We start from the raw sequence: 16,004 nt of genomic DNA on the forward strand, positions 1-16,004 counted from the left end.
CAGGGCAAGGCAAGGTAGGGCAGGGCAAGTGCTGTAAGTAGGGTGGTGGTTAGAGCTGCCACGTTTCGCTTGAACAAGTCAGGTTCAAATACATGCTCTTGCTGAATTACCCTTGAGTAGGTTACTTGTGCCAGATTCAAACATGACCCAGCTGTATAAATGAATTATTAATTATAAGTAGCTTACTGTACAGAACTGACATTGTAAGTTGCTTCGGAGATCCACTGAACGACTGAAAAATAATTTTGGGGAAAGAGTAATCGGTGAAGGTTGAGCATCTTGGACAGTTTGAGAACGGTGTGGTGGTGACATATCACCTCTGACCTCTTGTCCTTTGAAGCCACCTCTGTACGATCACGATGGCTTCAGGATTACTCCTGACCAGTAAACCTACTGTTTACCCTCTCCCCAGTGTCCACTCCTCCAGAAAAGTCAGTGCTGAACCACTCTCATGGGATGACTTCCCTAAACCATCTATTTTGTCCGGACAGTATGAGTGCCAGGACCATACTCTTGACAAATTCGACCAAATGATATGAACCTCCGGGGTGCAAATTGTTGCTTTTTGCTTTGCAGCCCCCCCACTGACAAGGAGGCCACAAGACCTTGTACTTCCTGCTGAAGTAATTGCTACCCACACTCCTTTCTAAGTGTCTGTGCTACATTACTTTGCAGGAGCACCACCTTGTCGGGTTATGAGCCAAACACTCTTCCAACTAACATTTAGCTTTTTCCTCGATGTCCAGTAAATCTTTCTCCGGTGCTTCTAGTTTAGCTGTATCTTAGACAAGCCTGTATAATTTTTTGGCATGAAGCACTAGAATTGTAAATGACAAGGTATGGAAAGTGGATGAGCAGAACTTCTGAGCCTGTGATGTTTAGGAGGATGCAGGAGCCCAGGTTGGATTTCATGTGCTTCCCCATGCTGGTGATTTGTTCTTGGGTTGTCTCAGGTCCAGTATGTGGACTCTATCGAATGGGAAAATACAGTAAATGCAGAAAATGCATTGCTGGTGGCCCATGCAATGTAGGATAAGGATATGTGCTAATCCTTGGGTTCTTTAAACAAGTGTGAGTGAAAAGGAGAACCACAGTGTGGCCTTTTTAACAAAGCTTAACTTCCACCCACACACACACACAGTCTGAAACCACTTGTCCCGAGTGGGGTCGGAGCCTAACCCGGCAACACAGGGCGTAAGGCTGGAGGGGAAGGGGACACACCCAGGGCGGGATGCCAGTCCATCACGGGGCACCCTAAGCAGGACTGGAACCCCAGACCCACAGGAGAGCAGGACCCGGTCAAACCCGCCACCATGCCCTCAAAACTTAGCTTTCAGAGCCATCAAATAGCCTTCAGGATGAGGCTGTTGGCTCCTGTCCTATAGCCCTAACCCTCATCCCAAAGTGTATTTTCCTTGTATGCTCTAACTAAAACCATGATCGCTTCAGAAGCACGGAAGAAAAGGTTGTACATTGTCTGCTTTGCATCAGCAATAATTGCACTGTGATAAAAGATTTCAAAATTGTTACATGTCATAGGCGTCAAGGAGGAAAAAGGATTACGAGAAGCTTTCAAGGTGTGACCCTTTCCTTGAGGCAGGCCTGACGGAAGTCTTTAATCTGGTACCTCTGGGAGCAGTAGCAGGATGTGTCCCAGGTTGTGTTAAACGCTCGAGAGAAAGAACACTTCCCCGTAGCAAATGGAAACCTGCTTGCAGAATCCCATTGAACTGGTGTGACAAGCTCCATAATGCACCCCCGCTCTCTGGCTCACCCACGGGCCTAGATACGTGGGTCACGGGAGACTGGCCCCGTGGGCCATGTCGGCACTCGCCTAGATGCCGTGGGGCTGCTCATTGTCTCAACCTGCACGCTTTGTTTTTTGTTTTTCCTTCCCACCCCCCCTTCCGACAGGTGACAACTACCCCGTGCAGTTCATTCCGTCGACGATGGCAGCCGCTGCCGCCTCTGGACTCAACCCGCTCCAGCTCCAGGTATGTGCAGCAGCAAAGAGCCATTGGGACGACTGCCAGTCCCCCTGGCCTTGGAGACGGCTCACCAGCTGTATGCTAACTAAAGGGTGCCTTTGCAAGCAATCCGGCTCCTTATATATGCAATCCTCCCCACCTCTGAAAGGAATCCTACCTGCCTGCTGTAGCGTGGGTTGAATCACGGCGACTGCCATACTAATTCCTTAATCTCCTTCGGTTTAATGTAACAATCCCCTGTCAAATGTTAATCACAGCGGTTTTACATCTTAGAATCGAGGTTTGCCGCTCAGAATTGTGTTACGTTGTTATGCTTACTGAGTGCTGTTTTACTTCGGGATATAATTAGTCGCCAAAATGGTTTGCATATATCCATCTAAGTGAGACTGTGCGCACCGGTGTGTAAGAAGAGAGGAGACGGACCTAGAGAAGAGCTGTTGGCTTTAATGTAGGGTCTATTTTGTGCAAACAAGCACTGAATTCGTGGCTCTTAGCACCGTTCCCGACGAGTGGTAGGACTTGCGAGCTGCTGTCGCAGGGTAACTTCTAGTGGTAATGCCTAATAAAGATAATTATCTGTGTGTACTCCCCCCATGTCATTATCATCATAATTATGGCTATTATAAAGCCCTACGAAAGACGGCGTACAGCTTTTGTTTTTAAATTGGCAATATGTATTCCCCAGCTACTTTCGTTGCGTCGTATTTACATAACAAATACACAGAATGGGCATGGGAAGCCAAGGCCTCTGTACAATTACGCTAATGTTATTACTCCTGCCTGCCTGCTTGGGAAGTTATCAAAGCAGCCTGGCAGCCCTGTGAAGTAGGAAGATGGATGGTGTCTTTTGAAACTGTGTAATCATAAATATTTAAGGTTTTCTGAAACTACTTGAAGAAGAATCCCAAATGCGTGCCTCGGATCCTCGGCGCTCCCTCCTTTGAAACAAAAGAGGAAGGAAGGGAGCGAGCGAGGGGGAGGGGGAGAGGCAGAGAGGGTGAAGAACTCAGGTTGTTTTGTCAGTGGCACTAATAAGCTGTTGATAGCAATTAGACATTAAACTCACTGATGGCTGAAACTGTTGCACAACAGATCATTGTGTCGGGAAAGGGGAGGGGCGGAGTTAAGCGAAACGTGAAGCGGCTCGTACCTTTTTCTTCTCACCGACACTCTGGTGCGATGTGTCCTTCAGCATTAATGAGTGCTGGCAGGTCCCGGCGTCTCCCGCAGTTGAGGCCGAGGTCTCCGTCAGGCGGTCGTGGGAAGAGCGGTGATACACCCGCCCGTGGAAGCGTTGGCGCGAGTGAACAAGCAACGGGAGCAATGTGTAGGTCCCCCATGGGGGTCAGGGGCTCTATTTTTGTGGTGGTGGATGGCGGGCAGATGCCAATTAGGAAGATCACTTACATGACCTGACTTCTGTTTTAAGGATGTACAAAAGGTCCGTTATTACAGTGAATAGTGTATTTTGCTCTTGTGATCTAATTTAAATCTCTAGTATAATAGAACCACGTCCTTCTCAGCACAACTAGGGTCAGTTGATCTTAGCTTGACCGGTGATGCGATAGATGAATATTGTGGCATTCGGTGACAATTAGAAAGGAAAGGTAATAGTAATACAGACTGTTATACAGTATACTAATCATACAGAATCATTACTGCCTGTATTATTATAATACCATATAGTATAATTATTATATAGTACTTAGTCTGTCGGTACACTCCAGCAAGAACGCTTCTCCACCTCCGCTCCCCTGTGGTCTCGCTCAAGAGGCTCTAAAACTGAAAGCCCACCAATTCTATGGTGGAATGAGCTCCCTCACTGCCTCAGAACCTCTGAATCCTTCAAGCCAACTTTCCAATTTTTAAGAAGGGTCTTCAAAACCCATGTTTCGCACTAGTTTTAACAGCTTTGCAAATTACTCCAACATCAGCTGCTATCATGTATGCGTTCACATGCGTATGCACCCCCGTGCAGCTCTTCGTCTGTTGGCGAAACGTACTTTTGTTTACTCTGCTGTACATCACTTTGGAGAAAAGCGTCTGCGAAAAGAATAACTGCGAATTACTGATTTTTCTACGTGGTGGAATATATGTCCCTGTCACCTTTAAGTCTGCAAATGTCTACAGGTTAATAAAGCATTTGACTGTCACACATGAAGTCAGCGGAAGGACTTCAAGCTCCAAAGCAGCAGCGAAGATTCAGTTTGAAGCGTTTGATTTCCCGTGACAGAAGTTGTCTTTATGTGATGGTGAAGAGAGAGCAGTGCCAAGCCAAGCATGACAAAGCATGGTTGAACCTCCTTGAACCCTGGGGACTGTTTTTGTGTGATGCACAAAATACCATGCAAAAGCTTTGGTTTTAGGTTTTCAACCAGCTTGCCAGTCTGTCTGAGATGTTCAGTGAGCGATGCCTTATAAGTGATCAGAGAGTCAGCGTTGCTGGGGTTCTGTGGTCCCTCGTCTTCTCCTCCGTACTGTCCTGCCATGGCAACAATTTTAACTGAATCTGTTAATAACCCTCTAATTGGGCGTATTAATCTCCAGTACACTGGAGCACATTAGCAGTAATATGCTGTCACTGCTGAGCTCAGGCGCCAAGAACGAGGCCAGAGTCGGTGCCGGCGGGACACGTTAACAGTTTTCACCTTTGGTCTTCTGTCGATTCACTCCCTCGAGACAAAGAAAGCGACAAAAGGTTTTGCTCCGATGGCTTAAAATAGAGCCAGTGGGTGCCGTCTCTGAGCCGCCGTGTAATTTGCCTCTCAATACCGGGCCCTAGTGGTCCTCGGTGTCGGCTGTCAGCGGGCACCCCCGCCCGGTGCTGCAATTCCGCCCCGGCGTTCCCCGGCAAATTGCTCCCAGTCCGCAGGGCGAAAACCGCTTTGACTGCGTCGCCAGCACAACGCCTCTCTCCATCAGGTGTGGAGGAAAAAGCGATTAGACCCATCCAAAGTTCACGTCTCCCTGCCTAACCAGCAAAAGCGTGTCACGCGCCGTGGCTCGCACATCGTGTTCGGAACACGTTCACGAATCACCGAGGTCAATGCTAATTACTTAGACTAATTTGTGCAGAGACGAAGGTATTTTTTCTCCGTCTGGAGAAGAATTCTGTGTGCGCGCACAAGAATCGCCCGTTTGCCTCGGATTGGCATTTTACGTATTATTTGCATAACAGAAAACCACGTCTGTGAGCTTCAACCTTACTAATCTATTGTTTGCTCGTATAATGACGGAGCTCTAAACAAAGCATCAGCACAGCCCTCGATAGGCCTGTTTTTAATCATCGGAAGCCGAATTTTTTTGTTTAAGCAGTTTTAAAGTAAAGCTCATCGGATAACACAGAACATCTGTGTCTCCCCTCACACCCCCCCCCCGGCCAGTGCTTGCAGAGTGAAAAACACATCTAGGCCCGGTGGCTGCTTCTCGACTCTCATCGAAACCTCCCTGTTCTTTTACCTCCTCCTTCTTAATTTTCATCCCTGCCACAACCCTAAACTGTAAATTATTGAATGTGAAATTGCCTGAGTGGTGACTATACCGCAATTACTGTCCAGCTCACGGTAAAAGCCCCTTTAGCTTCAGCCGGGGTAAACAAGTGAAAGTGACGCAGATATGCCCCGCGGAGCAGCACACAAGCCGTCGCTTTCTGCGAGAGGCCAAGTCATGCAGCAGAGAGAATTAAATAAATAGCAACAAGTGATGGTGCAGATTTAATGCCGGAAAGCCTGCAGACTGAGACTGTCATTATTGGTTTTGCATGCAAAAGATTATTATTTTTTTTGTGTGTTCTTCTTTGTTGTTGGCCCCAGATGTGTGGGCCGCTCGGGGATTCCATTTTTACCGGCAAGCGTGGCGGTTTGACTCTTGAGGCTCGAGCAGATGAGCCGAGGCAAGCAGATGTTGCTATCGCTGGGAAGGACAAGGGGAAGCTGCGGGTTTCGACTTTAGCGTACAAGGGGAACGCGGCGCGCTCGCCAATATTAGGATCATTTACAGTAAATAATGAAGTGGACAGATGGGCGTGTGTGCCGACAGCTGGATGGATGGCCTGTTCGGCGACTGACTGGGGGGGACAGATGGAGAGAGGCTCAGGTAGGCCTCCCACTCGGAGCGCATGCTGTCAAGGCCGGCAGCTTCTGGGGTCCTCCTGATCCCAGGTTCCAGGAGCGGGATCTTGGGAAGGCAGGGAGATTGGTGGAAGCAGGCGCCGGCAGATGAAAGAGATGTTGCGCCATACTGGGGGGCGGAGGGGTGGCTGCTCCGCGCGATGCTGTGGCTCTTGACATCTGGGCCGATGGGGCCCGCCTTAGGGAGAAAGGAAGAGGGGGTTGGCCCTGCGGTGCCGCGAGCGCCGAGCCCAGTGGCGTAACGGGAACGCAGTCGAACCGAAGATGATCGCCAACCGAAGCTGAGTTCCTCCTTCGTGCGGACCATAGTGCGTTTGCACGGAAAGAGCAGAACGAGCTCACGCGGGCCCAGAGAGGAGGATTCCAGGGCCCACACGCAGGCCTCTGTTTCAGTCACGGTCCTGGAGCGCAATGCATCCCGATGGCTGGGAGCATCAGAGCAGCCCAGACACTTCTCAAACCTGCCACCGAGTTGTACAACATCTGTTGCTGAGCTGCTCTCCACCCCTCTCCACAAACAAGGAGGAGGAACTCACTTCTTTCCCCTGAGAATGGGAAGTTTTTTTTTTTCCTGTTTTCCGACCGCCTGCCCAAAGGGAGGCGCCGCCTCAGCGGCGATGCGATGAAGGGCCGGGGCTCCCGGAGGCGGTTTCCTTTCAACGCGCGCGGAGTTCTCGCTCGTCTCCCGTCCCCTCCTGGCCGCGGCTAAACGCCTGTCGGGCCGCACGATAGCAGAGTGCCGCTTTGAGGAAAACACCGGATGCGGAGGGGCGAGACGGCCAGGGGGCCCCGAGTCCTTTTGTTCTCCCTATCGGTCCTTGGGGCAGCTGCTCTGCGAGCATCTGAACGTTGTCTCGATTGTTTGTTTCCGAACCACTCCCGTTTTGGCGTTATGCAACCGTTTGTTCTGCACGGAGAGCAACGGCTTTTGCGCGACGTCCGAGCGGCGCCGTCACTCGAGCGAGCGCACCGTCTCGGTGTGGTACTGCTTCTGGCTGAGCTGTGATCTCTCGAGTTTAACCTCTGTCGCCCCCCAGGGGGTTCCTTTTAACCCTTAGTCACATAAGATTTCGACACTCCATTTCTCTCGAACTGACCTGGTCATGTCTTCATGGGGGTTCACCGAAAAAGGTGGCACCTTCAGCATTATCAAACACAGAGATTATATTTGAAATTATATTTTGGTGATATCAATGATTTAATGGATGAAATATGTTTTTTTTTTTTTTCTCATATTTAATTTGTGGAGGCTGACGGGCAAACGGGTCGAGCACAGCCCCGATGCTGCTGTTACACTCCAGGTCAGTAGACGTTGGAAGTGTGCGTGTGGAAGGGGTGTGGTCGGAGATGAGGCACGTGACTGCAAATCCCCCTTGTTTCCCCTGGTCTCTCCCCCAATTCTGTCCAGCTGAGCTGAATTTTGACGAGTCATTTAATGCTCAAGTAGACAAAGGTATTACCTGGAGTACTGGCACAGATCAAAATCTCTTTCTGAGGCCTCAAGAGGCCATATAAGGAAGAAATAAGAAACGTAGCAGAGCTTTTTCCCAGGAGAAGCCTCCGTTACGACCGCACGCTTTATGTGTGAGCGCACGTACATGGCTCGAGCTGCATTCGGCAGCACTCTTAGAACCTCTGCTCCTTTATTCTCTGACCATCTTTCGTTCATGTTTCTGTGACATGGCAGAAATAGCAACATCCCCTGGAGACCCCAGGGAGATGTGGGGTAGGGGGTGGGCAGGGGGGGAGAGTGTACCGCACTCTAGTTGAGTCAAGTCAACCAAGTTAAAAAGAAAGGAAACTTTCCCCCCAGCTCGGATGATTTATTTCAGAAACGTGTTTAGTGAAATAATAACCTGCAGTTTTAAATAAAGGCCGACACTGACATTTATGAGATCATCTGGAAAAAACACACACACACACGTACACACACACACACTCACACTCACACACAGGAACACACTGGATGCTTTACCACTTGAAAGCGCTGGGTAACGGTTTCCAGTTTTCATTTTGTTTTTAGTGCGTATTTTAATGCCTGGGTCTGGCCTTGATGAAGTGCTGCACGGCATCGCCTCGGTGCGCTTGCTCGCAAAACAATGGCACAAACACGGTTGTGCCGGTGAAAAGCGACCAGAGATCTCCGCGCCATCTGAGTGTTGGGGGCACGGAGCCAGCGCTGCAGACCCCCTCGTCCCTGCCTAGCCATTGACTTTCAGAGCTACCCTCATTACCTCCGGAACCTTCTGCTACTGCTGCAGCCCTGTGGTGGGGTGGAAGGATGGGGGAGGCAAGGAGGGGAGGCGTAAGCTGGCTGGAGGTCCATAGGGAGCGACCACTGGGAGATGGGCAGATGTCGACCGAAGAGCCACGGTGTTATTCAGTGGGCAGGAGCTCTTCTCCTAGCCTTCCAGCCACCTCCTCCAGCACTCAGCTTGACCTCTGCAGCACAGAACATTCTAGCAACATACTGTATCTATCTGATGAGGAAATGAGACACCATGTCTTCTCAGCTCTTCAACAGCACTTCCCAGAGATGCAGGACGCCCGCGTGTTGCGTCGCTTTCGCTCTGCTGTCCGGTTCTTCGCATATGGCATACTCAAACTTTCGACTGCCGCTGTATGACGAAACTTTTTAATGACTGCAGCGTCTTTGTTCAGCCTCTGCTCGGTGCTCCTGAGGAAGCCGTGCGCCTCGCCACCTTCCTTCCTTGTGGCTCCTCATAATGAGGCCTGTTCCACCATGTGCCCCATAAAGCTGTGACCTATTAACCAGTCGTCACAAAGGCAGACTCGCGGCCTCTAATTTTGCGCGGAGCTCAATTATTCACATTTTTTCCGGAACAATAAAGTTCCCCTTGTGCAAGGTTGGGTTTTTTGTGGATCCACAGTGATTTTGAAGAACCATGTGGCCCACACTCCAACCAGAGGCCCCCCGCCACGCGGCTAGGATCCACAGAGGAGAAGCTTTTACACACCACAGAGTTTCCACACGCTGTTAATGTCATCTGAACTTCTAGAAGCTGGGAGCAGATAAATAGCAATTGTCTTTTTTGGTTTTTTTTTTCTGCCTCGGCTATCCCAAAACAAACGGGCGTCTGTATGAGCCGAGTGGCCCACCGCTATCGCTGTGGGAACCTAATCAGGCCCTTGTTTCCACTGCTGATGGGCGACACTTTGCCCCAGGACCCCTGCAAGAATGGCCCTTTTGTGCACCGCTAACGCCAAAGAGATAGAGTTTCCGAGAGGCAGAAACGTGTTTCTGCATCACGAGATCCGGCTCTTTGCAAAACACCTCGACTGCCCACCCTCTCCGGGGTCTGAGGTGCGGCGATCTTAATTTTTCTCTTGTGATAAAGCCGCCGTTGTGAATTGCTGTAATCTATTTTATGGCTTAAGTGCAGGCAGCTGAAAAGATGGTCAGGCCAAGCGCAGACTTAATACATAACAAATGGGTTCATAAATCCCATTTAAAAGAATAACCTAGACTAAATGTTCGGAGCAAAGAAAGCTGTGGAAAATCGTCTTTACCTCTCTGCGCTGTCACGGGCCACTCTTACGAGCTGAACGAGACAGAAACCTCAACCGTTTTCCGGGTTACCGATCAATAACCGCCTAAGGCCTCAAGAAGCAGGGCCCACCTAAGAGAGTTTCTGTCTCCGGAGGGGAAAATAAAGGGCAGCGTGCCATTGTACTTGACCCACGTTATTTATAATGCACCTTGAAAATATTCCACCTCAGTCGACATTGTGCTGTGCTATTAAAACCATTATTGATGCCGATGGTTGGGGTGTCGGGGGGCAGGGGATAAATAACAGTGCACTCATTTAGATTTAGTCAAATTAGCAGAAAAAGCACAAAGCCTTTTGGACGGTTCAGTAGCTCAGGCCTGTTCGGGTCTCGTTTTGTCAATTTCTTTAATGAAAAGCTTGCAGCGTTGTCTTCTCCGAAGGGACGCCCAGCAGCAGACAACCACGTTTCACTTGTTTACCTTGCATTTTCCTGTGTTTGGCCCGCGGCGGAATCTGATTACCGTGCAAGTTAGGAAAAATGTCAGATTGTTCTTATTTGGATTTAATCCATGCTGCTCTTTGTCTGCTAACAATGCTTTCATACCCTTGACCCTACAAGAGATAACTGCATTAAGCAATATACTAATAAAATCAAGAATCTTTGTTAAAAAAAAAAAAAAAGAAATCCCAGCTCCTTTTATAGTAAAAAAACGGAATCAGCATCATCTGCTTCAGTACAGTGAAGCTTAACAGTATAAATATCAATCATCATACTCTGGAACTGTTTGGATAAATCATGGATATTTTTTGCTTTCCCAGCAGCTAAAATAGCATATTTCTGTGTATTTTACATCACAAAAGCTTAGTTGAGTTACAGAATTAATTCCAAGGAAAATAAATGTTATAACGTCTTTTGCTCTTTGTTCTGAATGGGGTTCCTGTGTTTGTGTTTAATAACGTCTGTGAGCGCCGTCCAAGGATCTTTGATTTCCTCACTGTGTGGTATTACCCAGAGGGCCGGGTCAGGTGACTGTGTCATTACTCATTACCATTGCAAGACCGCAGGAAGTGCTGAAGTCAGACTAGGGAGAAATCAGATCTAACGCGAGTCTTGTAATCAGTCAGACTCAAGTCCTCGATGACGGGAAAGCGCGGGTTCCAAGCGTCTTGTACGGAAGCCACAGCTCTGTGGTTTTGGGGGCTGCCGTCTTCCACTGGCTTCTAGCTGTACCATGCAGTGGAAAGCAGTGATGGAAGTGTCCTGCCAGGATGGAAACGGAGAGAGATGTGGAGGAGAGGGAGGAAAAAACCGAGCTGGCTCTGCACTTTAACTTTGCGTCCGTCTCTCTCTCCTCACAGCAACTTTATGCCGCCCAGCTGGCCAGCATGCAGGTCTCCCCCGGTGCCAAGATGCCCTCTCTCCCACAGCCACCCAACTCATCCGGGCCCATCTCGCCCACTGGCCTTAAGAGCGAGAAGAGATCCTCCAGTCCTGTCAGTCAGGTTAAGGTACGCCCACCACACTGGCCCGGCCTTGGGAAGACAGACCCCCTTTGTTTCCCGGTGAGATACTTTGTAAAGCCTCCTACTGTGTGGGTACAGTAAATCAGGAGACCATAATACTCAAGTTTCTCTGTATTTTTAAATGAACTGAACAGAACTGGGTCACAACAGTGTAGAGACAATCAGTACCCAGAGAAAATCCACGCAGGTACAGGTTCAATACAGTTCAAGAGTAGGAAAAATTGTTAAGCACGGTAGTCCGGTAATACTATGAAGTTCCAAAGAGGTGGCCAAGTTTTCCAAATTTCATTATGATTGATACAGGTCAAACATTTACATTTCTAGTAGAAGGAAGTCAGACCTGAATTCACACAATATGGATTGTGTGAGCAAGATAAACGTTCTTACTAATGTATGCATAATCCATATAGGTGTCATTGCCAAAAACAAAATTTGGGTGGCGGTTTTAGAGGCATAGTAAGAAGTTTATAGAAGGAGACAAATAAAAGTCTACCTTAAAGATCTTTTGGATAGTTGAATGAACACCGATCCGGTAAGCTGGGTGTATCTCATCACATTCCTGGAAGTGATGTATCAAGGTATTAGAACTGGCTTTGCATTTACAGCTTTGCATTTAACGCAACTGAGATGTCCCAGGGAAATATCTAAGATGGTCTAAAGGAGTGTTTTAACAAAAGCCTCTCAACCTTTAGCTAGAAATCTGTAGATAATATTACTGTGGCAATATATGGTGTTCCACACGCCCCCGAACAGGTACGGGTAAATCTTCCACGCCCCCTTTCCCAAGCTGGTCGTTAAATCAGTCCATGATGGCTGGAGTTACTGAGGATGGAGTGATGTTAGTGATGTTGTGCTCTGAACTACTGATAAACAATGGCACATCATTCTTACTGGTGCCGACTGCAGTGCCCAGGGGAACACCACTCTTCATATCAAGTCAAAATTAGAAATGTTTCACAAAGGAAACGCACACCTCGCACAGCCTTCTGCTAAAGGGCTCGAAGAACGTTCCTCAGGCCCAACAGGTTGTTATGCCTCAAAATGTTTTTCAGATTGTTGCCTTTGTTTGATGCCAAGTGCTACATTGCAATTTTGCTTTCAGTTTCAGCACAGTATCAGTCTCCATCTAATAAAGAATTTTGTATGCAGTGTAAAATCTTTCCAACGATTCAGGTTCCATTGCCTGAATGCAGTAACATCGAAAATCAGATATTCAGTGGCGTAATGTGGTCAAACCAACCACAGCTTGGTACCCTAAATAAGTAACGTACACCGAAACGGCAACACCTTGACTATGTTTTGAAACACATAGCCGTAGATTGATGTGGGTCAAGGTGTTGTGATGACCCCTTTTTTTTCACGTGCCCCCAGGATGAGGGAACGCAGCCTCTCAATCTCTCCTCACGGCCCAAGACAGCAGAGTCGGTCAAGTCACCCACGTCCCCCCCACACAGCCTGTTCCCCGGCAGCAAAGGCAGCCCCAGCAGCCTGTCCTCGAAGAGCGCCATCCCGAGCCCCATTGGAGGCAGTCTGGCCAGGGGTTCTTCTCTTGGTAAGAGTCTCGCAGGCACAGTGCACCTTTCCAGACTCACAGACACAAAGAACAGAACACACATATACATATTTTCACACATATGCTCTATGTGCTCTACATATTACAAAAAAAAAATCACCTGAATTCACATACTTATGCAGTAATTCATGCGCTACAGATCTACCAGTGAGAAACTCTGTATCAAGTATTACAGCTCAAAATCCGTACGATATTTTAACGTGTTTTCTCTAATTAATCTACAGCAGTCTGATGGTGACTTTTTTTTTCTGGAACTTGCCGGGCCCGTTTTCATTTCATATTTCTCATTTCACAAAACTGCTTGCAGCTACTAAAACCACTATTTCGTTTTATTTTAAAAATTTTACAGTTTTTCCCAAAGAAATGTTTGCGATATCTTTAAATAAACTATGAGTGTTCGACAAAGGCATGTATTTGAAGATGATGCATACAAGTAATAGAACAAATCTTTCTGTTTTATTTTTAGTAGTCCGTATATTTATTTCATAATTTATCTTTTGTTATTGTGTGTGTTTAACTTCATATTTTCTTAGATAAGGACAACAGCAAGATTATAGCTGTTTTTCAAAAAATAAGCATTTTGCAAAATTATATAATCAAAATATGTTAGGAAGAAAAGGAAAATGTCGGTCTGTGGGTCAGCTACCTGCATGCAACTGTAAACCATAGATGTTCGCGTGCGTCCCTGCCCTGCCACAGACATCTTATCCAGCCTGAACTCGACGGCGCTCTTTGGGGACCAGGATGCTGTGATGAAAGCCATCCAGGAGGCCCGCAAGATCCGAGAGCAGATCCAGCGGGAGCAGCTGCAGCACTCTGCGCACAGCGTGGACGGCAAGCTGGGGGGTCTCGGCATGAGCCTCAACAACGGCAGGGGCGACAAGGTGAGCAGCGCTCCTGCAAAGGGGCCCGCGCTCAGCCCATCCGCCGGTGTACAGCTTCGCCTGGCACAACAGCGTGGCGCTGCTTTAAACCCCCGCTTGTACTGTGTTCAGCCACACATTCTCATGGAGAACTCATGGATGTTACGTGTCATTTGAAAAAGCCTTGTTGTCACGGTGCCACACATAAACGCGCACCCGGACACACGCGTGCGTACACATCGTTTTCTCACCGGAGACACGTGCACTCCGCTCACTCTCACCCTCTTTCTATACTCACGCACCCTCGTCTCGTGCAGCGGCGACGAACGCGCTCCGCTCGCAGCCCCTGCTCACGCTGCTGCTTGTTCTCGACATTGTGTCATGTTAATTGTGAGCGGGGCCTAATTAAAAACATCCCTCGCAGACTCCGGCGGTTCACAACGACACCGCGCTTCTGAAAAATATTTTTCGATCGCCGGCGCCTTTGAGAGGCCCTTGATTGGCGTTTGCTGAGTGGACGGAGCAAGCTGGCGCTCTAGTGCCATCACCGAGTGGAAGCGGGGCAAGGGTAGTGGTCCCCTGCCCGCTCCAGAGGAGCGGACTGTGATGTCCGTGCCCAATTAGAGCCGCCCCGCACCACCTCAGGAGCCAGCATGGGACGGACCCGCTTTGTACCCGAGACACATCTGCTCACAGGGGCCCCCTTTAAAAATATCTTCAATCAATCAGTCAATCAAGGAATGAAAAAAAAAAAAATTCACCATCTTCCAAATGATTGATGCCACACTGCCAGTTGGCTGTGAGGAGCGAGCAGGAACTGGGAGCGAAGGTTCATTAATATTTCACCACCTGATACTTTTAACTGGCTGTCTCAAAGTAGGTCAATGTATATATAAAAAAATCCATCAGCATCTATTTTGGATTGCTTTTTAATTTACAATTAGGGGTAGAAAGTTCTGGAGAAATGCACTTCTGTTTGCCCGGCGGCACATTAATAGGTGTCTGAAGTGTGTCATGTCGATGGGCTGTGGATAAGCAGCTCCTTCTCATTACTAAGGCCCTTTTTGGTGTCTATTTAATGCCAACAAACTAAGCTATCATCAATTTGGACCGAGGCCGGACTCCTGTAGGAAAACTCCTCGTCCCGGAAATCCAGGGAGTGATTTGTTGAATTGGACCCAGAAGTCTGCAGGAGTCTCGTGTCCCGAGAAATTCCCAGGGAATGCGTCGTCAAACTCGAAAGGAGCGTCGCTTAAATGCAGCCTTGTGAAATTTTATATTATCTTACCTTTCAACTTAAGTCAGGTCACATATTTAAAGAGCCTTGCACTCACAGCTAGGCCATAATGGCGTCAATTAATTTTTCTAATGGACAATTTCCGAATCGGTGAATCGCTAATGAGCTGTCCAGTTGGATGGATTTGGCAGCAGCATATGGTACAAATAGGAGGCACCTGAGGGTGTGTAAGCGGAGTGTTAGGGTTGGACAGGGTCTCGTTACCCACAATCCCTTGCTGCAGACGCAGGAGCCCCTGGAATTAGTATGATCCGTGGTCCTTGGAGGATCCGGAGTCCAGGGTCAGCCCTAAGACACAATGGGAAAGCACAGATCAAAAAATGCCGTGACAGGAGTGATTTCAGCATGTCGCACGCACCTGCTTGTTTGGCTTCCTTCTTTACCGCGGTGAGATTTGGGCTTCTCCTCCCTCCTTTTGTTGAGTTTGAGTCAACATGTTCAGTCTGTCAGATTCCCTCAGTTGATGTTTAAACGCTCAACTCGGGGAATTTCGTTTTGTTCTGGAGCCGGGGAAAGATCCAGCGTCGCACGGTTTTCCATCGCTCACCGCTAAAGGCACAAATGGTGCGGTTTACTGTGACAGTTTACTGTGATGGACTTTGATGTAACAACAAAAAAAAAAAATCTGAGAAGAGAACAGCTCAATGGGAGATTAAGGCACAGATGGCATTGAAGGACAGGAAGCAATCAGTAGACCTGCCATCAGTTTAGAGAACCGTTTTCATCATACTTTTTAACTTGAAAAAACTATGTTCCTTTTCAGAAGTGTTTGAAATTATCTTTTAAACGCTTAATAGGTTTAATAGATGGGCAGTAGGTCGTGGGTGGTTATGGCCTTCACCTTGCAATCAAAGGATGTTGGTTTAAATCTCTGCTCCTCTCACTGTTCCCTTGATCAAACTGTTGACCCTGAATAGATACAGCAAAAAATTACTCTGCTCTATAAATGAGTAAATCACTGTATGTGGCTTAGTGTACAAACAATGCAAGTTTCTTTGGAGAAAACCAACAAATAGTATTATCCTGGATTGATTAAATTTCTTTAAAGCGTGCCTTCTCATTGCTGCTTGTTTAGACAGAAAATTTCTATTATATTAAATTACGCCTTTGATAGGCT

The 16,004-nt window shown here is 48.0% G+C and overlaps 1 protein-coding gene across 7 annotated transcripts in view; it reads left to right on the top strand.

The window, feature by feature from the left end:
• Positions 1 to 16,004, top strand: part of LOC108934708 (transcription factor SOX-6-like) — a 158,269-nt gene that overhangs the window by 126,331 nt on the left and 15,934 nt on the right. For all 7 annotated transcript variants that reach the window (XM_018752755.2, XM_018752760.2, XM_018752756.2 and 4 more), the window contains 4 exons: positions 1,915 to 1,994; positions 10,990 to 11,139; positions 12,526 to 12,706; positions 13,427 to 13,611. In XM_018752755.2, the coding sequence (XP_018608271.2) occupies positions 1,915 to 1,994; positions 10,990 to 11,139; positions 12,526 to 12,706; positions 13,427 to 13,611 (596 nt within the window). The remainder of the gene's footprint in view (positions 1 to 1,914; positions 1,995 to 10,989; positions 11,140 to 12,525; positions 12,707 to 13,426; positions 13,612 to 16,004) is intronic.

The sequence above is a fragment of the Scleropages formosus genome, chromosome 11 (assembly GCF_900964775.1).
Source record: "Scleropages formosus chromosome 11, fSclFor1.1, whole genome shotgun sequence".
Taxonomy (NCBI): domain Eukaryota; kingdom Metazoa; phylum Chordata; class Actinopteri; order Osteoglossiformes; family Osteoglossidae; genus Scleropages; species Scleropages formosus.